The following is an 18,893-nucleotide window of genomic DNA, read 5'->3' on the forward strand; positions in this document are numbered from 1 at the left end:
GTCTGGGGTGTCTCAGATATTTAATGATTTTGATTGTCCACATCTTTTCCCACTTCTCGAGTGGGATGGGACGTACATATTTTGATGCTCTCTCAAGTGTCACGCTAGACGTCAGGGCAAGCTGAAACCGAAGAATGCCCAAATCAAGGCGTTGACAGATGCCTCGTCGTTCGTTCTTCTGCGAGGGACCGTTCGCCTGTCTGTCTCAGGTGGGCGATAGTGTGTTTTGCATCTGCAGATTAAACTACCCATCCCCCACGAGCGATGGAGCCAATCTTCTACACAGCACCCCGGCGTCGGTGCTGAGGCCAGATCTGATAAAAAGCTGCCATGTCGGCTTTGTTTTGGACATCCAAATGCCAGAGCGGATAGCATAGTCAATTTCACTCAGGCTTCGCCTAAAGCCATGACGACGACCACTTTCGGCCAACCTGGCAGAATCCTTCGGGTTGGAGTCATTGGGTAAGTCACTACGCATATCATACATACCAAATATATGTATATATATATACACCCTGCATCCCAACCCATTCCGTCGTCGTGACAACAAAACTACCCCTTTTTTGAAGATGACCGTGACGATTATGACAATGACACCGCTTACCAAACCATCACCTCCAGATGCGGAGAAGTCTCCCAGGTCGTACATATCCCCAACCTGATCCTCCTCTCCGACTACTTCCGAATCACCTACGTCTGCGACATCTCCTTCTCGACAATCACACACTGCAAGACCAAATTCGCTAGCCACGACTTCCGCATCACCACCAACGCGGAGGAAGTGTGCTCGTCGAAGAACGTTGACGTCGTGTTCATATGCAGCAGCGACGAGTACCATGTGCCGCACGTCGTCGCGGGCCTTCGGCATGGCAAGTTTGTGTTTGTTGAGAAGCCCATGGCGCTGTGTCTGCGGGACGTGGATTTGATCCTTGAGGCGGAGGATATGTCGCCGGGGGGGAGGGTGATGGTGGGATACATGCGTCGATATGCGAGTGTGTTCATGGATGCGGTGAGGGAGATCGGGTCCCTGGGCGAGGTTTGCTACGGTCGGGTGCGGGATATCGTGGGTCAGAATTCGACGTTTGTCGCGCAGTCTGGGACGTTTCCGAAACGATTCGGCGATTGGGATCCGAGGAACGTGAGAGCCATGAAGGATATCATGGAAGATATATTCGAGCAGGCGCTGAGGAATGAGCTGGAGCTGCCCGTCACGCCGCAGCTGATGACAATGTGGAGACACCTGGGAAGTTTGGGATCGCATGATCTAAGTGCCATGAGAGAAACATTCGGGGGGATGCCCTTGACGGTTCTAGGGGCTTCATTATGTCCAGCGGCGGGCCCGCCTTTCTGGAAGTACGTTTACCTTGTTCTATTCTCCGGGCTGTATAGGTTTTGTGGAGAACTAACGAAAACACTTAACCCCCAAACAGTGCAATATTTCAATATCCAAATTTCACCGTTTCTTACGAATCCGGCATCGATCACGTCCCACGCTTCGACGCCAGCATAGAGATATTCGGGAAATGCAAAACCATCAAGGTCTGCTACGACGCCCCATACATCAAGGGTCTCCCCGTGACCATGCAGATCAAGGAAGCGCTACCGGACGGTTCGTACCGCGAATCCACGGTCCGCAAAACCTACGAAGATCCGTACGTGTTGGAGATGAAGGAGCTGTATGAGTGCGTTGTTTATGAGAAGGAAGTCAAAACGAGCGCTTTGGATGCGAGAAGGGAGATTGAGATGTTCGGAATGGTCCTTAAAGCTGCTGTTCAAGCGCAGGATCAGATGAAAAAAATAGCTCAAACAGGAGTTTGAAGGAGGCACCTAGATGATGTCCTGTTTGGGGATGGTGTGCGATGACACTGTCATGAATTCTAAAAGTATTTTGAAATGCAATAGCGCTTGTGCAAATGGACTCTTCCCCTAGGATCGCTGCAGGAGTTGTATCCCTTGTGAAATATCCAGCATGAATCTCCAGAGTACCTTTTCGACTTTTCAGCCTCCAAGGAGCCCTTCACGGATAATTTATTCCCCGAAAGGCACTGGAGCCCTCGCTGGCTGTTGTTGGCTTCAATTTCAAGCAATCTTGACCACGCTAGTTAGCTTGATGCCCTGCTGGCCAGCTATGGTCATTCTCCCGGCAGCGACGGAGCTCTGGTGGCTCCTCTAATACCGCAAACATGCGCCTCAGTCTCAGTTTTCGGATAGCCTGTGACTGCAAGCCTACATACATTAGGTAGTAGTTAGCTAGGTGCTAACTAATTCCTCCTTTCTTCCAAATGCAAATTTAGTGGCAATCCGCGAAATAGCCAAAGCCTTTTGTCCAGAGGGCACTGTTTATTCTCCTTCCAGGGGCGCGTGTATTGCCACATGTACCCGTGACAGAGCTCGATGGTGCGGTTTGGAATGCAAGATCGATATGTGAGCAGAGGAAACGACTAGGGGCGCGCTCGCTGTCCTTGCCGGCCCACGGTCCTTTCCTGCGATTGAATGCTTGAGGCTCACTCCGATGGCACAGGAGTCGACGATTTGCCGTATTGCGGACAAGATACCCGTTATCTCATCACTCCTGAACCCAGCATCGTTGAAAACTTTTGTCTCAAGTCTACGATCCCCCAGCCGACGGATTGGAAAAATGGACGCTCCGATTTTCGACGACCCAGAACTATTCCGTCAGAGACTGTATCTCGTCCACCAGAGCATGTTGTTTACCAGAGAATCCCGAATGGCAACTCTCGAACACCTTTTCGCAGCTACCGGATACGTCGCCGATGTCTTGGAAACGAATTGCATTGCATTCGCTTTGATGGGTGGACTCGCCTTTCTGCTTATGGGAGGTCACCGAGGCACATGCAATGTCGACATCGCGATCGATTCCAACATGAAGGACCTTCTCCCCATCCTGGCAATTCAGCCACGGTGAGCGCTTGACAGCCCACCAGCTTGTCGATGTGGCCACGCTACTAATTCAAGCTGAGAACCAAGCATATGGTGCCCTACGTTCCCGAAAATGGGCGTGATGACAGTTTTCGTGGAGACTGGTGCACCCCACGAAGAAAACCTACCCAGTTTGAAAGTCATGGTCAACTTCATCTTTCGTGGTAAGTCTCGAAAACAGGCTCATCCTTCCACATTTTGTTGGGTTTACTCACGAAGCTCCTCGAAAAGGCTCACTTGGCGCGCCCGATGAATTGGAGTTATCATCTGGACGTTTCGCGGTCGTCCGTTTCCCAGGGCAAAGGAATTTTCCGATCTTGGATCTGGCAAATATAATGGCGAGCAAGCTGGCAGCCTTCTTTGCCAACGGGGATGAGAAAGATTTTCAAGATCTTCGCTTCCTCATCGTGAAATTCGGCGAGAGTGTGCAGCAGATACAGATGCTGCTGAACAAGACCCATTGCAGAGCCTTCCTCCGCCGATGTGCCATAGTCTGGGTTCCTAATGGATCCGAGCCTCATAGCGAATTGAAGAGAATCCTTGGGCTATGATTGCAGCGATCCACCGGCCCCCGTTGAGTTTGGATTATCATTATAGTGCATATTTTTGGGTTTGCATACTGGTCCTTATGGTGGTTCATCCTTTCCACTCCTTGACCAAAACTCTGTTTGAGATGCGACAGGTCCGAATTTTAGACGTTATGTCAGAGTCATTCTTTTTGATCTGCAAGGACTTCCAAAAAAAGCCCATGTGGGTAACCCTGACTTCTGTATATAGCTTTCCAGTCATGTGAAGTGATTGAAGTAGATAATTCGAATGATAAGGCTATTAAGACTGAAAACCACGAAACATTTGCGCTGCATGCTCCCTGTCTTACCAGTAGCTGCACTCTCCAAAGATTCCTAATGCTCAGCTGCCAAGGGGGAAATGGTGCAAGTGTATATTGGTTTGGTCAACACCTATGATTATGCGATGTCGATCGTGACGCTCATTTAAGCGAATGCTGACCACCTCCTTTTGGTCCAGTAAGGCCCTTCCGCCTCTTCGCCAGTTATACACTATCGTCTGCAAGGACTTAGCATATCGTATTTAATCCCATTCCACCTACAGCCAGTAATAGTTCACATAATTCACTATTGCACGACACCAGAGAGATAAGTGTCCAACTCTAGCCCTTCATCCTTGTTTATTTTCATTGGAGTGCCCTGTGGTATCGGCACCGGAGGGCTTTCGCAAGGCGCCCCGTGGATTCGACCATAACAACTCGGTGAAAAATTCCCGCGTATATTCTCGCAACTAGTAAAAACAATATATCAGCATTCCTACTCCAAAAACCCTGACAAGAGTTAATCGGGATAAAGTTCGAAAGGGAGAGAAAAAAAAAAAAAAAAAAAAAAAAAAAAAGATAATAAATACCGAAGCGAAAGGATTATTTCCTCCATCTTTCAATTCCATGAAAAACAGCGAATATATCAATACAACTGCAGAACAAGGAAATAACGTGTGTTAGCCTTCCGGTTACCAACAGGGCATTTTTAAATGGGGACGACACATACACCCGATTAGAGTCCATTGTACCAATTTTGTCCATTTCTTCCATGTCGGTCTGGCCCATTTTAGTTTCGCGCGCCGTCGGTATTTGCGCTCTAAGCGGAACTGCTGCTTCGGAGATAGTTTGGATACGTCTGGGGGCCAGGTGCGTTTGGCTTTGTAGGGGCTTGTGTATGCGTCATTGGGGTTCCCCGAGGAGTAAGGGGAGGTGCTGAAGTGGGATTGGGTGAGGGGGAGTGGTTGTGAATTGTTATTGGAATGTTGAGGGCGGCAGGGAAATGTGCGGAGGTGAAGGAGAGGGGAGACAATGGCGGAGGAGTGGTGGCGGCGGAGGGTGAAAGAGAGCGGTTTTGTCCACTGGATGTCCTCATTATTAGTGTTTGCAGCTTTGAAATGAAAAGAAAACTTCGAGGGCCAGTTGCATAATGGGATTAAGATCGCATACCGAACTCGCGTCAGTTCGTGTCCATACTGGTAGCCGAAACTGTGACCGGCACGCGCTCCTGCAAACTGCCGTTGCAGAAGACGCTGCGAGGGACATATTGCTATCTTAAATCGAAATGTACACCCCTGCTGTAATTGCTCAATGGAAGAAGAAGAAGAAGAAGAAGGGAAAAGTTGGCGTATGAATGGCGATATTCCTCCCTCCAGATCAGAGCAGAGCAAAAAGCGTCAACGGCGGACGAATTTTGGGCGCAAAGAGCTCCGATTGGTCCGGATGCCAAGACTGCGCTCATTGGTCCGCGCCATACTCTCCGCTCCTCCCCTCGCTCTCGTCTCGTCTCCTCTCTCCTCTCCGCTACACTTCGGGCGAAAGTAGTCCACGTTCAGAGAGTTGGCGCTCTGAGGATAATATGGTTATTCGCAGGCGTGGATGGATCCAGACCACCTCGGAAGGTATCTAAGATCCTGGAAATAGCGCAATCAACGTATCGACACTCAATACGCCACACCTTGCTCCCAAATTTACAGAGACTGGAGAACACAAGCCCACAACAGATAACTACCGGAGAAAATGATAAACGACTCGTGATTGTTTTACGTCTGGTTACGTGGATTCGTCCCTGATTCTTGACATCACCCGAAAGGAATTTGTTCCAGCCAACGGAGTATAAAGTAGAAATCACATGAAATGGGCTTAATTTCCGGGAGAAATCTAGAGATTTAACGGAGATCTGCCGCAAGTCTAAATACTCCGTTATAACCAGTAGCCGGAGCTACTTGTGCACCTCAAGGGACACGGAGCAAAGTTGGGATGGACTGAGATCGAGTACCTTGCATCGAGAGCCCATTGACAACTGGGCGGAATACATTTGCTTCGGAGGACGCATGTTAACAAAGACACAGCTCCCATGCCGAAAACCAACAAAGGCGCCGCGTCGGCAGCGTCGGGCCAGCAAGCCTGCGCGGCGTGAAGCACAAGCACGCGCGGGAGGCTTTCACATGCATTTCGCTGTTGAATTTGAGTTTGCACGTGATGCGCTAGGCACGGATCAATGATTGTCCGTAAGCCTCGGCAGGACTGGGGTGGCTGACCAAGCACCACCTCCCCGTCGAGAAACATCCATATAAAGAAGAACCGGGAACCCGAGCATCATTGTTCCCACTCCCACTCCCCCTGCCCACCGTCACCCGCGTTATTGTCCTTGTTACTGAGACATATTAGCATTTGCTCTTTTTTGAGGCATATTTTGAAATAGACCTCAAACATTTAGATCGCCATGTCTCAAGGTAAGCTCTCCCCCACGTCATCTCCCCATGCTTTTTTCCTGACAAGGTGCGCTGACATGTGATCGGTTTTCGCAGCTGCACAACGTCTCTCACAGGTCGCTTCGCATATGACCTCCACCAAAGGAGGCGTTTCTGCGCTGACCGCCAAACACCCCGATGATATCGTCGTGACATGCGCCCTCCGAACGGCCATCACCAAAGGTGGCCGTGGCGGTTTCAAGGATACTGCCGCCGCCGACCTCTTGGCCGGTGTTTTCAAAGCCGTGATTGAGAAGTCCAACATTGACCCCGCGCTCGTGGAAGATATTGCGGTCGGATCCGTTCTTGCGCCTGGCGGTGGTGCTACTGAGTTCCGTGCTGCCGCTCTTGTTGCTGGATTCCCAGAAGGAACCGCCGTCAAGGCTCTGAACAGACAGTGCTCCAGTGGATTGCAGGCGATCGTTGATATCGCAAATGCCGTGAAGGCTGGTGTTATTGAAGTCGGTATTGGTGCTGGTGTTGAGAGCATGTCTTCGCAGTATGGGTAAGTATTTGTTCGAGCTTCGTAAAAAAAAAAAAAAAAAAAAAGAAAAGAAAAGAAAAGAAAAAAAGAAAGAGAGAATGGTACTGATATAATTCAAAAGACCCGGAGCTGTCTCTGAGTTCTCCGACCTCCTAGAAAGCCACACTGAATCTGCCAACTGCAAAGTCCCCATGGGTATCTTATCAGAGCAAATGGCCAAGGACCTCAAGATCAGCCGTGCTGAGCAGGATGTCTTCGCCGCCTCTTCTTACCAAAAGGCCGAAAAGGCTCAAAAGGAGGGTCTGTTCAATGAAGAAATCGTCCCTCTGACCGTCAAGGTTACCGACCCCAAAACCAACGAGGAAAAGACCGTCGTTGTCAACCGCGACGATGGCGTCAGAGCCGGCATGACTCCCGAATCCCTTGCTAAGATCAGACCCGCTTTCGCAAAGGATGGCTCCATCCACGCCGGAAACTCTTCCCAGATCTCCGACGGTGCTGCCGCCGTTCTCCTCATGAAACGCTCCACTGCTGAGAGACTCGGCCAGAAGATCATCGGCAAGTACGTTACCGCCAGCGTTGTCGGCGTGAAGCCGCTCCTCATGGGTATGGGTCCATGGAAGGCCATCCCCGTTGCCTTGGAGAAGGCCGGTATCACCAAGAACGATGTTGATATCTACGAGATCAACGAGGCCTTTGCTTCCCAGTGCTTGTGGTGTGCCAAGGAGCTCGGTTTGCCCATGGAGAAGGTTAACCCCAAGGGTGGTGCTATCGCCTTTGGTCACCCGCTGGGATGCACTGGATCTAGACAGGTCAGCACATTGTTGACTGAATTGAGAAGAACGGGCAAGAAAGTCGGAGTTACTAGCATGTGTGTTGGAACTGGTATGGGTATGGCGGCTGTCTGGGTCGCCGAGTAAAAAGCTCCGTTGATGAGATGATGACTCTTGTTCGGCTCTTCTAAGATTTCTTTGCATTTCGTCTCCTTTGCACATTATGAGCATGCAACCTTGTATCCCTACATCTAGGGCGTTTTTATTGTATATTACTTCTTGTTTATTGGTATAAGGGATAAATAACCAGGATATTTACATATTTACATACAGTCCTATGTTTACGCTCCTCGATGCTTTTTGAAGGCGTCAAATACGGTACAGCCATTCAATACATCTTCCTTGACCCGGTCATCAGCTTCGACAAGTTTCGGCATTAACGCCAGAACGTCGTCGAGCAAGTCCTGCGGAATTACCACGACTCCTTCAAGTGGATCACAAAATGCGATGTCACCCTAAACATAGGGTATCAATCACCAACGTCAAGAGTTCACAAGGGAAAAGGATTTGGGGAAAGCCCTACCGGCGAAACTGCGACACCACTAACAGAAATCGGTACGTTTCGTGCACCAGGTTTGGCTTCAGCACCCGTGCCAACGGTGGACTGACCGCGCGCCCATATCTATATATGTATTCGGGTATAAGAATTTCATAGAATGCAATCGTGGCACCGAAAACCTTGTCAGAGAGACGCCGATACATACCGGTAGCCCACTTGCTTTCAGTTCAGCCATATCCCTCACCCTTCCGTTAACGATTACTCCTTTGGCACCGATAACGCTCATCCTCGCGGCCATGATTCCGCCGAGGACAGCACATTTTTGGCCTTCGGGCTGATCAAGCAGGACGATGGTGTCACGCTGGGTGTGATCTACCCAGTGTGTGGCTTCGGGAAAGCCGTGACGCTCCGGGTCTTGTTGTGCAATGTGGAGGAAGGGTTGGGCTTTGGGGATGAACTGAACAGTGGAGATGGGAGCGATCGTCTTAGAGGACGTTGAAGATGGGGAGAGGATGAGAGGACCTTTCGTGTTTAAAGAGGAGAATTGGATGAATTCGATTAGTTACTTGGTTCGTGTGGGCCTGGAGGAATGGGGCAGTTGTTTTGGACAAGAGGGTTGGGTTGAACTCGCCACACATGGCGGGTATAACTGAGCTCACCAAGGTCGGCTAGGAAGCCTCCGTGTGCGGGTGCACCCTTGGGCACTTTCTCTGCTTTCATAAGGGCGTCAGATACCTGTGAGATACGTATTAGCATGGGTATCAATGGATGGGTTTTTGGGGTTAGGAGAGGACGGCTACTGCGCACATCGCACGCGGAGAATTGCTGCAGGATTGCAAGCTTTTCCTCCGTGAGTGTGGACATTGTGCAGGGAACGAATAAAGATAGGGCCTCCGCGATCCTTTTTTAGAATACAACTGCCTAAGGATTGATCTTCTAGTCAGGGCTGAGTTGTGTTCTTCATGATCCGACGCATGAAGAGTGGAATGTTGCCTATGCCGGAGCCCCACCGACGTCACTCAACCGCCGCAGCGATGAATCCCATTGGGGCGCTTTCAAGATATGTAAGGAGAAGAAAAAGGGACTCTCCTTCATGTCAGAAAGACATCAATCTCGCCGCTCAAGGACGCCCAATAACCATGGGTTGTTCTCGCTGGGCAGCGCGCTGTTGCTGCTCAAGGTGCGCATCTCTTTCAGGCGTGGGTGACTCAGCAAACACCGCCGATCAAAAGCCTCGACGACGACACAGCTTGGGCACAACAGACAGACAATGAACTTCCGCTGTTGAAAACCAACTGGGGGTCAGATCAGATCATTGTTTCAGCGGCAGAGCTCGGACGCGAAAGAGCATTCTGATCTGAGCCTGCGGCTTTTACCTCTCATAAAAGCTCAGGCCATCCAGAACAAGCTTTGCCCCATGTTCCATATCAGTCCCTGCATCAAAAGCCATTTGTTATCTTTTCGCCTGGGCGTGTCATGGAACTCATATATGCAATCCAAACAGTTCATGAACCCCAAAATATCTCGTCCCAAGTGGGTCCCGCAAAATGCGCTTCATCGAAGACAAAAGAAAGACCCAACAGCAGCTCTTTGTACTGTGCGTTTGTTGAGCTATAATACGCCGTGACCCCGGATTCGGCTCCCCCGAAGAAGAAATATTTCCTTTTCTCCTCACCAGTTGTGGATATCAAACATGTTTTACATTGACGCAAGGAGCATGAAGAACGCCAATGTTATCATCGCTTTCTGCGGTGTTTCCTCCCCTGTTAACAGCTTTTAAATGTTGGTGAAAGTGGTTATCCATGGAGCCAGATGAGAGCTTAGTTTTGCAGCTCCCTTAGCTCTGCTTCATGATGCGGCTTTGTCGAATAGATCCATGGGCGGCTAGCAGAGAGAGAGCATGATAATTTGCTTAAGGATGGTCAACCTGAGGTGCATCGCGTATGTACGGTGCCAATGCTATTGGGAGCTATCCTGCAGGTTGTCCGGTGTCAATGGGACTTCGTTTCCAGGTGGCATCAATCTGTGTTCTCATTAGACAATATACTCGCGTTTGCCAACCTTTTTCAAGTCTTGGGGGTAATCCTCTAACTGAATAGGAACGCACCTCATAGGGCTCGATGAAAATACCGCAGCACGAATGTGGACCCGTATCAACCTACTACCATGTTCACACTCGGAGGCTTGATGACTGCCAAGGTAGTGGAAGGGCACATTGGAGACGGCTTGGGTGCTTTCTTTGCAAATCCTTTCTCGACAATCTTACCTGTTTCACGGGTCATGCGTATTCCCTGAGAATATATATTCTAGGATATTTACTCGCTTTCCAAGCCCTCTCTCCTCAACTCCCGTTGCTCTCGCTGGTTGCCTGTATACGAAGTTCCATTCGTTTGGTCGTCAAAAGCTCTCGTTTTGATTGCTTCACGATCGGTGTGGCATCAACAACCTCTGCTATGCAATATGCAATGCCATCTGCAGCCAAAGCAATGGATTTGGCTATCTTTGATATTTACCCTTCTTTCCGCTGAAGTCGTAGGACTCCCAGGAGGTATTCGATATTTCTTGAGATACTCGACATTCCTGGTTACTAACATGCCTCTAGGTGGAAATCCACAACCGCCACATCTTTTTGGCGCTGCCCATGTACCCGGCGTCGGTCCTGATGTGTTCCCTCCTCCACCCCCCGCCGCTCCCAAAGACTCTAAGGGTACGGGAAGTCAGCATGGAAAGAATTCTTACGTGAACCCAGATTTGGATCATCCAATCGCTCCCGCTCCCTCCGCTGCTCCCCCAGCTAATCCTCCCCCTGCTAAGCCCCCAGCTGCTCACCCAGCTAATTCTCCCGCTGCCCCTCCCGCTGGCCCCCCGGCTAATTCTCCCCCTGCTAATCCTCCTGCTGCTCACCCAGCTAATCCCCCCCCTGCTCCCCCTGCTAACCCCCCAGCTGCTCACCCAGCTAATTCTCCCGCTGCCCCTCCCGCTGGCCCCCCGGCTAATTCTCCCCCTGCTAATCCTCCTGCTGCTCACCCAGCTAATCCCCCCCCTGCTCCCCCTGCTAACCCCCCAGCTGCTCACCCAGCTAATTCTCCCGCTGCCCCTCCCGCTGGCCCCCCGGCTAATTTTCCCCCTGCTAATCCTCCTGCTGCTCACCCAGCTAATCCCCCCGCTGCTCCCCCAGCTAATCCCCCAGCTGCTCACCCTTCTAAACCCCCAGCTGCTCACCCTGCTAAACCCCCCGCTGCTCCCCCTGCTAAACCCCCCGCTGCTCCCCCTGCTAACCCCCCAGCTGCTCACCCAGCTAATTCTCCCCCTGCTAAGCCCCCAGTTGCTCACCCAGATAATTCTCCTGCTGTTCCTGGGACAAAAGGGGTTCCTTCAACTCCCACCAATGCACCACCTTTAGTTGTTCCTGGTGTCCCCAAAACAGGTAAAACATCTGCTGTCAAGAATAACCCTTCTGTGAATCCGGCCCATCCATTCCCGGAAACCAAACAGAGATCTGGGATTCAGACACCCCTTGTGCCCCCGGTTATTTCTGGTGCCCCAAAGCCTACAGATCAAGCATCTGTCATCAGCAAAAGCCCACCTGAGAAACCAGTTTCTCCCCCCCCTGGAACTAAACAGACAATCTTTGTGCCCCCAGTTGTTCCTGCTGCCCCAAAGCCTACAGATCAAGCATCTGTCATCAGCAAAAGCCCATCTGAGAAACCAGTTTCTCTACCATCAGGGATGAAACAGACACCCCCTGTGCCCCCAGTTATTCCTGGTGCCCCAAAGTCTACAGATCAAGCATCTGTTATCAGCAAAAGCCCACCCGAGAAACCAGTTTCTCCACCCCCTGGAACTAAAGAGACACCCTCTGTGCCACCAGTTGTTCCTGCTGCCCCAAAGCCTACAGGTCAAGCATCTGTCATCAGCAATATCCCTTCTGCGAAACCAATTTCTCCACCACCTGGAACCACACAAACCCCTTCAACACCCCCTGTTCCCCCAGGGACCGCACAAACCACTGCCAAATTATCTACAGCCAAGGTCAGCTCTTCTGTGAGGCCAAACCCTGTACAATCAGGGACAAAGCAAAAGCCCGATGTTCCCACAGACGCACCACGCCCAAGTTCTCCTAGCCCCAATATCACAAAAGATCAGCCACCTGTTGTTCCAAGCACTCTTTCAACGAAACCAGGGTCTCAAGAGACAGTGTCGCGGAAACAAAGTGGGAGCATTGGCCCTAAACTAGAAACAACAGACGTGCCACAACAAACTGTTAATCAGGTCACCAACACCATCGCACCTACTGTCAATGGCACGCCTACTGTCGTGCCTGTGGTTGCGCCTATACCAATCCCCAAACCGAAGCCATCAGTTCCTCCGCAGCCACCAGCTCCACCCAAACAGGAAGATGATCACAAGAAGGACGATGGCAAGAAAGACGATGATAAAGATGATGATGAGAAGGATGATGGGAACAAAAAGGGCGATGATGGGGATGACAACAAGCCACCTCATATCAATCCTCCTCCGGTAATAGTGAGCCCACCAAAGGTCAATCCCCCGCCAAAGATCGGTCCACCAAAGATCGGTCCGCCAAAGATCGGTCCGCCAAAGATCGATCCGCCAAAGATCGGTCCGCCAAAGATCGATCCGCCAAAGATCGGTCCGCCAAAGATCGATCCGCCAAAGATCGGTCCACCAAAGATCGGTCCGCCAAAGATCGATCCGCCAAAGGTCAATCCGCCGCCAAAGGTCAATCCACCGCCAAAGGACAATCCACCGCCAAAGGTCAATCCACCGCCAAAGGACAATCCACCGCCAAAGGACAATCCACCGCCAAAGGTCAATCCTCCGCCAAAGGTCGGTCCTCCTGTTGTTGATCCTCCAGAGGATAAGAAACCTACTCCCTCTCAGGAACCGTCGAAGACAGCAAAGTCCACTTTAACGAAGACGACGACCGCCACATCACAGGCGTCCACCACATCACAGGCGTCCACCACATCACAGGCGTCCACCACATCACAGGCGTCCACAATGTCTTGCCCATCTGCCGTTCCCTCAGGCGATCCGAAAAATGGGAACGGCAAAAACAAGGATTGTCCTGCTCGTAGGAAATTGTGTAGTCAGGAGTGTGCTGCATGCCGGTCAGAGGAGGTTCCGCGCCCACCCGGTCTCACGAAGCGCGATATCGAACGACTTGAGAAATCTTCCATATCTGAAAGTGATTCTGGCTATCCCGGACACCTTGCCAAACGACGGATGGGAACACCTGCGGACTATAATAATGACCTGAAAAACTTCTTTTTCAACGAACTGAAAGTTGCTGCACTGGTTCCAAAAGGGTTTTGGATTGACCCCGGCGCTGCTATGCCGAGAAATCAACCTTCAGTCTTAGTGGCTGAGTTAGGAAAGCAGAAATTCAACGCGGGCATCATTAATCTTCGAGGATGTACGTCTGTTTTGGTTATTTCCTCGGCAGGCATGTGGTGGGCGCATTTCTGGGAAGCTCCCGGCTTCAGATATCAATCACTGATGGCAGGCTACCGGTTCAATGAGGAGATCTTCAAAAAGAATGTGCTTGATGTCTTGGATGCAGGCTGCTCTTACCGTACGGTTAATAATGACAGAGTTGTCACCACCCGTACAACTGCGAGTGTTCGGTGCTTTGTAGGTGGAACACGAGAAAACCCGAAGAGGTTTGACCCAGTGTACGCCCCTGTGGCTTTTATCTTCACTCCGGAAGACTACGAGAAAGCAGGCCAGCCCCTCTATGCCCCGGAGGTTCAGCGAATAAGGGATAAACTTCACGAGATATTGGGCCCAGGCACCCCGATTACTACAATCACGCACAAGACTGTGGACCGTCTCGGAGATTCACCGAGCTTCCAACTCCCTACGGGTGCTTACCTACCTTATGGAAAAGCTCTTTTGCAATATGACCCCAGAGAGGAGGAAAGAGACTGTCGTTGGTGGGCCGGCGCCAAAGTCTACGCTGAGGAAAATCCTACGCCTTACCACCGCTCCCTGTGGCCAGCTCGGCCCAACCAGTTGATGACCCCTGCAGCCCAGAAGCGTGCCGCTCCAGACCTGGCCGGGCTCCCTGCGTCATGCTCATTGCCTGTAAAATCGAAGACGAGCAAGTCTCCAACGAAAACGACCAGTAAACCCAAGTCGACAAAGGTTGCTAGCACCCTGATCAAGAGTGTCAAGACAACCGGCAAACCGGAGTCGACCAAGCAGCCAAGCACGACAACGCAAAAGCCTAAAACAACTCACCCGAAAACAACGAAAGCGCCAACTTCTACCTCCAAGTCCGAGCCCAAACCTGCAACCACAACTTCCCGCGAACCACCACCAAAAGAGGAAGAGTCTAGGGAGCAGAAGGAGGAGAAGAAGAAGGAGGAGGAGGAGAAGAAGAAGGAGGAGGAGGAGAAGAAGAAGGAGGAGGAGAAGAAGAAGAAGGAGGAGGAGAAGAAGAAGGAGGAGGAGGAGAAGAAGAAGGAGGAGGAGGAGAAGAAGAAGGAGGAGGAGAAGAAGAAGGAGGAGGAGAAGAAGAAGGAGGAGGAGAAGAAGAAAGAAGACAAGAAGGAAGACAAGAAGGAAGAGCTCAACGCGGTCTGCAATGCATTCTTCTTCCGTGGGCGGGGAGAAACCCTCATTACTGTCTCCAGCATTAAAGGCTGGAAAGGTGGCGATGAGTTCCGGAGCAAGCTTGAGGACAAGTGTGGAGAGATAAAGCATTGGGGGTTTAAAGATGACACGGCGCGTTTCAACATCAAGGACGTCGGTCGCGTGTCGTGCGTGTCGAAGGCGGTCGAGGCGGCGGGAGGACCGAGGACGACGTGTAGAGCACCCATAGGCGCTTAGGCCCAATGTATGTAGTTTCTAGGGAGGTTAGAAGGTAAGAGGAATGGAGAAGGGAGATCTGAAAGTTGCATTAGGCGTGGTTAATTTGGTTCGAGCGAGTAAAAATAATAGCAATATATACACGGCGAGTTTTATCTCTCTCCCTCTCTCTGTGTGTGTATGCAATCAAATTCCAAAATACTCTCTCCTTGTCATGTGTCGTAAACAACACCCCGCCCAACTCCCCTAGTCATATCTGGCCCATAAAAAGTTCGGGCTCCCAAGTCCACGGAATTTCTTTGCCGTTTGGGGGCTGGAGCATAGTACGAGGCGTAATCACGATCCGGTTGCGCATAAGCGTTCATAGGCGGTGCACTTTGAACGCTTGATGTCGGCCATTCAGGGTAGCCTGAACTTGGTCTTTCAGGGTAACGCGGAGGAAGAGGAGTAGGGTACTCTTCAGGCCGCGGCATTGGCCGTTTCCTACGGAAGTTAGCTATCTTATCCGCATCAGAATTTTCTTTTCTTTTCTTTTTTTTTTTTTTTTTTTTTTTTTTTTTTTCTTTTTTTTTTTGGTGACTGCACTCACAGCAGTGCCCGAGGTTCCTTGCGAATCCGTAACTTAATACCTTGGTCTGCAAATGATCTCGAAAGAAATGTTGATTCAGTCATTCCAGGAAAATTCTTGGGCGGCAAAACTGTGACCGTTGTCAGCAAATTCGTCCTGGCGTCTGGAACCGAAAGAGGGTAAGCCAGACCTTGAAAGGGCTTTGAAAGGATGGATTTGATGTGAACAACTTCGTCTCTGTGAAAATTCTCATCAGTTTCAACAGCGCCAACGGGTTCTCGAAGGTCATACTTGCGCATCTCAAAAAGATTGAATTTTAACCTAAACTCCCCCTCGACTCTAACAGAAAGGTCGCCAAATACGAAAAAGCCGCCATCTGCAAAAAAACACTGGATCAGTACCTGTAGTCGAAGGCCAACTGTGGCTCAGAAAGAAGTTACGAACCCGAGTTATCTATGTCCTTTAACCGATGTAATGATGATACAAGAGTGCCCGCAAGGGCTGTCGACGCGGGTACCGGAGCAGGTCGGTCCTCTGTGGGGTGGTGCAGCCCGCAGCACATAAAGTAGTACGGGCTCTGTAAGTAGTTACTAGAGGCCTAGGTCAGTCTGAAACTGTGCAAAGGATCATAGGGGTTAAGGGAGTCATTTACTGTGATGGGTCGCTCTCATCTCGCACTCGAAGCTGGATGATTGGAGGCGGATCTACCGGCTTGCGCTCTGCCACAAAAGATGAGCTTCCGCACCAGAAAAGTAGGATAGAGAAATAGAGAGAGGGGAGAAGAGAGATTCGCAATCACAAACCTTTTTCTTTTCCTCCCGCAACACGGGCCCGCTCGGGGTTCTGACGGACTGTGAGGTCGTAATCAGAACTGAAATCCACGGGGAAACTGTCAGCGAGTGCGTCCACACACAACACCAGCACAGGGGGACGGCATAGAGGAGTAGATATTTCTTTTTATTATTTCTTTATTTTCTTTTCATTTCTTCCTTTTTTTCTCATATTCATTTTCTTTTTATTTTATTTTAAAAAGGGGCAGCCACGAACCTTTGCAGGCCTGTGTGAGGCGGATGGTGTTCTGGATATCCTGGAGTATTCATGAAGTCTACAGTGTGGTAGAAGGGAAGAGAAGTACCGGTCGCAGGCGGAAAGCTCTTCCTTGGAATGGAGGGCGGCAGGACACCCAGGGAATATGCGTAACTCAGGGAATTTCAGATCTGGTTTGTAGGTCGAGTTGGACCGTGCGGTGAACAATCGGGGAGAGTGAAAGAAGGTAGAGTGGAGCAGCTCTTCTTTTTTATAAAGCGCACGGCAGCAGCGGGATAGTGAGCATAATATAATACCACGAAACCTAGCGAGACAGCAAAAAGAGGCTCGAAGCTCAGGAGGAGAAAAACGGGGAGGCGATTCGAGAAAAACGCAAGAGTGTCGTCTGATAAAAACGGTGCTCTGCGCTTAAATAGAATGCCACCGAAGAGCAGCTAGCTGACAAGCTCAAGCACGAACCACAGAGCGCCTAAAGGTTCTCCAGGATTGTCTTTTTTCTTCCTTCTGCACAGAATGGGGCGAAGTGGAGTAAACTCGGCGTTGCGGCTGCTGACAGCACTGTGCTTCCTTCCGCCTGGTTTCAACCACGGGAGCCGGGGAAGGAGGATGAGGAGGAGGAAGAGGAACGGGCAGAGGAACGGGCAGAGGAGGACGGCGAACAGAGGATGATGGCGAACCCAAGGGTTGGGCGCGTCAACGGCAAACGCTTGGTTCCAACCCCGGCAGGAAATGCCCTAGGGCCCAGGCCTTGCGGAAATTTTCCTCAAAGGATGTGCACGACCCAAGAAATGGGCTGTATTTGAGTTCGGCGGTTGACGAGTCTCCAAACTCAAATGGACACGGCGTGGGTGGTCTAGAAGGTTTAGGGTGCCAGAGAACGGCCTGCCAGACGCAGATTCGGAGCGGCCTTTGGGTCCTCGGGGGGTGGAATGGACGATGGATGGGGGGGGCGGCGGCTTTTTTTTCCCTGGGAACCGTGTCAGATCTGTAGCCCTACAGCGTATCGATGGGGCCCGGGTATGCACGAAATCCGAGGGATAAGCGCGCGCCCGCGAATCACCAGAAAGGTAAAATGGATGGGGGAGGAACCTTGAAATGATGTAAACTCTTCCCTGCCCTCCGGTTCTCGTGCTCAAGGCGCGGATAAGGTGTTGGAGAACCACGGATGCACCACCCTGAGCCTGTGGAATCGTAGCCTGTCTATCCCGCCTATGACTCCTTGACAGCCCAGGCAAAAAAAAGAGGCGCGCGGTCGTTCCAAGGGCCCTACCCAGATCCTACGCCTCGCATCGGTCGAGCAAGAAGGGGACGGAGACGGATGAGGACGAGCGGGGGAATGCGAGGCAAAAGAAGACTTGTCTGAGATGGAGAAGACCAGGTGAGATGAATGCTCTATTCCCTTGTTCTCTTTTTCTTCTTCTTTTCCCTTTTTTTTTAATTCCTTTTTTTTTTTTTTTTTTTAAATTATATTAACGACACTTCAAGCCGTCAATCAACGTCTTCTTCCTCTCCCGTTTGCTGCTGCCGTCCACCACCAAGGCAGAACTATAAAATGAAATAAAATAAAATAAAATAACCCTCGCTCTCGCAGTGCCCGTCTTGCTGGCGCGGGTTACGACAGACAGAGGAGTGGATGACCAGGGCCAAAAGCAATATCCCCAAAAGACGGCAGCGAACGTGTGCGTGCGGCCCAATGACCCTTCGAGATCCGATTTCCCAGGGTTTACCTGCCCACCGGGGTGCTTTGTTATTTTTTTATTTTTTTTTATTCTCTTTTTTTCTTCTTCTGTTCTCTCAAGTCCAGAGGCGGGCGCAAGAAAGCTCCATGAAAGATTGACAAGAAAGCAAGAGGAAGAAAAGCCGCTGCCGTTGAAGGAGATCTTCGAGAATTGAACCGAAACGCGCCCACTTAACTGCGACTTTCGCGCTGTGAGAAGACCCAGGCTGGGATAAGACGCGGCCAGCAGTCGTGGCCGGCCACGGGGAGGAGTGCAGAGGCGGGAACCAGGAAGATGACTTGATCTCGAGTAGAAAAGAAAGTGGAGGAGACGAACAGCAAGAGATGAGGATCCTCGCGGAGGAACTATGCAGACTAGGATGCCCAGAGCAAGCAAACGCAAACGCCCAAGCATGTACTGTACCTACATATTCAGTTACCTAGGCCGATACGCGGTCTGAATACTGCCCCAGGCCCCCGATATTAATAGAGGCCGCGACTGAAGGGCATCCCGGAGAAGATTTAAGCAAAGATCGGCCGGATGCAGGAAATCACAGCTTATTGGACGGATCACATCACAGGTGAACTGAGAATGTTGGCAGTGGGCCAGTGATATCAAAGGAAGTACGGTGTACTTTCTCTAGTCCGGGAAAAAAAAAAAATAAGAA

General features: G+C 50.8%; 8 protein-coding genes across 8 annotated transcripts; 5 read left to right on the forward strand and 3 right to left on the reverse strand.

The window, feature by feature from the left end:
- The first annotated feature begins 15 nt into the window (after positions 1-15).
- CIMG_01536 (uncharacterized protein) lies at positions 16-1,932 on the forward strand. Its single transcript, XM_001247764.2, has 3 exons — positions 16-462; positions 622-1,353; positions 1,431-1,932. The coding sequence occupies exons 1-3, from the start codon at positions 407-409 to the stop codon at positions 1,816-1,818; spliced, it is 1,176 nt and encodes a 391-aa protein (XP_001247765.1). The 5' UTR covers positions 16-406; the 3' UTR covers positions 1,819-1,932.
- Positions 1,933-2,638: 706 nt separating this feature from the next.
- Positions 2,639-3,491, forward strand: CIMG_01535 (uncharacterized protein; the record flags this gene model as incomplete). Its single annotated transcript, XM_001247763.1, has 3 exons — positions 2,639-2,922; positions 2,989-3,104; positions 3,172-3,491. The coding sequence occupies 3 exons, from the start codon at positions 2,639-2,641 to the stop codon at positions 3,489-3,491; spliced, it is 720 nt and encodes a 239-aa protein (XP_001247764.1).
- Positions 3,492-3,735: 244 nt separating this feature from the next.
- On the reverse strand, positions 3,736-5,095 carry CIMG_01534 (uncharacterized protein). Its single transcript, XM_001247762.2, has 4 exons — positions 4,937-5,095; positions 4,497-4,848; positions 4,357-4,421; positions 3,736-4,236 (listed from the first exon to the last, which is right to left on the reverse strand). Exons 1-4 carry the CDS (start codon positions 5,030-5,032, stop codon positions 4,117-4,119), a joined length of 633 nt encoding a protein of 210 aa, XP_001247763.2. The 5' UTR covers positions 5,033-5,095; the 3' UTR covers positions 3,736-4,116.
- On the forward strand, positions 5,052-5,559 carry CIMG_10769 (uncharacterized protein; the record flags this gene model as incomplete). The annotated part of the gene is made up of 2 exons (XM_012358890.1): positions 5,052-5,114; positions 5,143-5,559. The coding sequence occupies 2 exons, from the start codon at positions 5,052-5,054 to the stop codon at positions 5,557-5,559; spliced, it is 480 nt and encodes a 159-aa protein (XP_012214313.1).
- Positions 5,560-6,092: 533 nt separating this feature from the next.
- CIMG_01533 (acetyl-CoA C-acetyltransferase) lies at positions 6,093-8,651 on the forward strand. The gene is made up of 3 exons (XM_001247761.2): positions 6,093-6,222; positions 6,298-6,745; positions 6,846-8,651. Exons 1-3 carry the CDS (start codon positions 6,213-6,215, stop codon positions 7,642-7,644), a joined length of 1,257 nt encoding a protein of 418 aa, XP_001247762.2. The 5' UTR covers positions 6,093-6,212; the 3' UTR covers positions 7,645-8,651.
- CIMG_01532 (DlpA domain-containing protein) lies at positions 6,950-9,182 on the reverse strand. Its single transcript, XM_001247760.2, has 5 exons — positions 8,864-9,182; positions 8,716-8,791; positions 8,262-8,578; positions 8,081-8,179; positions 6,950-8,012 (listed from the first exon to the last, which is right to left on the reverse strand). Exons 1-5 carry the CDS (start codon positions 8,918-8,920, stop codon positions 7,839-7,841), a joined length of 723 nt encoding a protein of 240 aa, XP_001247761.2. The 5' UTR covers positions 8,921-9,182; the 3' UTR covers positions 6,950-7,838.
- Positions 9,183-10,516: 1,334 nt separating this feature from the next.
- Positions 10,517-14,914, forward strand: CIMG_01531 (uncharacterized protein; the record flags this gene model as incomplete). The annotated part of the gene is made up of 2 exons (XM_001247759.2): positions 10,517-10,604; positions 10,659-14,914. 2 exons carry the CDS (start codon positions 10,517-10,519, stop codon positions 14,912-14,914), a joined length of 4,344 nt encoding a protein of 1,447 aa, XP_001247760.2.
- Positions 14,915-14,972: 58 nt separating this feature from the next.
- On the reverse strand, positions 14,973-17,127 carry CIMG_01530 (uncharacterized protein). Its single transcript, XM_001247758.2, has 8 exons — positions 16,509-17,127; positions 16,265-16,332; positions 16,114-16,180; positions 15,906-16,051; positions 15,753-15,837; positions 15,652-15,698; positions 15,483-15,591; positions 14,973-15,376 (listed from the first exon to the last, which is right to left on the reverse strand). The coding sequence occupies exons 1-8, from the start codon at positions 16,559-16,561 to the stop codon at positions 15,106-15,108; spliced, it is 846 nt and encodes a 281-aa protein (XP_001247759.1). The 5' UTR covers positions 16,562-17,127; the 3' UTR covers positions 14,973-15,105.
- Positions 17,128-18,893: the final 1,766 nt, after the last annotated feature.

This window comes from Coccidioides immitis (assembly GCF_000149335.2).
Source record: "Coccidioides immitis RS genomic scaffold supercont3.1, whole genome shotgun sequence".
In the NCBI taxonomy this organism is placed as follows: Eukaryota; Fungi; Ascomycota; class Eurotiomycetes; order Onygenales; family Onygenaceae; genus Coccidioides; species Coccidioides immitis.

Bases quoted from the DNA above. Each gene is read 5' to 3' on its own strand.
- CIMG_01530 (XM_001247758.2), bottom strand. From the start codon at position 16,561: ATGAATACTCCAGGATATCCAGAACACCATCCGCCTCACACAGGCCTG. The intron at 16,333-16,508 runs GTTCGTGGCTGC...CGTGGATTTCAG, and splicing joins CCTCACACAGGCCTGCAAAG to TTCTGATTACGACCTCACAG. The intron at 16,181-16,264 runs GTTTGTGATTGC...CTTTTGTGGCAG, and splicing joins TGCGGGAGGAAAAGAAAAAG to AGCGCAAGCCGGTAGATCCG.
- CIMG_01533 (XM_001247761.2), top strand. The intron at 6,746-6,845 runs GTAAGTATTTGT...ATAATTCAAAAG, and splicing joins AGCATGTCTTCGCAGTATGG to ACCCGGAGCTGTCTCTGAGT.
- CIMG_01536 (XM_001247764.2), top strand. From the start codon at position 407: ATGACGACGACCACTTTCGGCCAACCTGGCAGAATCCTTCGGGTTGGA. The intron at 463-621 runs GTAAGTCACTAC...CATCACCTCCAG, and splicing joins CTTCGGGTTGGAGTCATTGG to ATGCGGAGAAGTCTCCCAGG. The intron at 1,354-1,430 runs GTACGTTTACCT...ACCCCCAAACAG, and splicing joins GCGGGCCCGCCTTTCTGGAA to TGCAATATTTCAATATCCAA.
- CIMG_01534 (XM_001247762.2), bottom strand. From the start codon at position 5,032: ATGTCCCTCGCAGCGTCTTCTGCAACGGCAGTTTGCAGGAGCGCGTGC. The intron at 4,849-4,936 runs GTATGCGATCTT...GAGGACATCCAG, and splicing joins CACGAACTGACGCGAGTTCG to TGGACAAAACCGCTCTCTTT. The intron at 4,237-4,356 runs GTATTTATTATC...TGTTTTTACTAG, and splicing joins GAAATAATCCTTTCGCTTCG to TTGCGAGAATATACGCGGGA.
- CIMG_01532 (XM_001247760.2), bottom strand. From the start codon at position 8,920: ATGTCCACACTCACGGAGGAAAAGCTTGCAATCCTGCAGCAATTCTCC. The intron at 8,579-8,715 runs GTGAGCTCAGTT...TAAACACGAAAG, and splicing joins AGGCTTCCTAGCCGACCTTG to GTCCTCTCATCCTCTCCCCA. The intron at 8,013-8,080 runs GTAGGGCTTTCC...CCCTATGTTTAG, and splicing joins GTGGTGTCGCAGTTTCGCCG to GGTGACATCGCATTTTGTGA.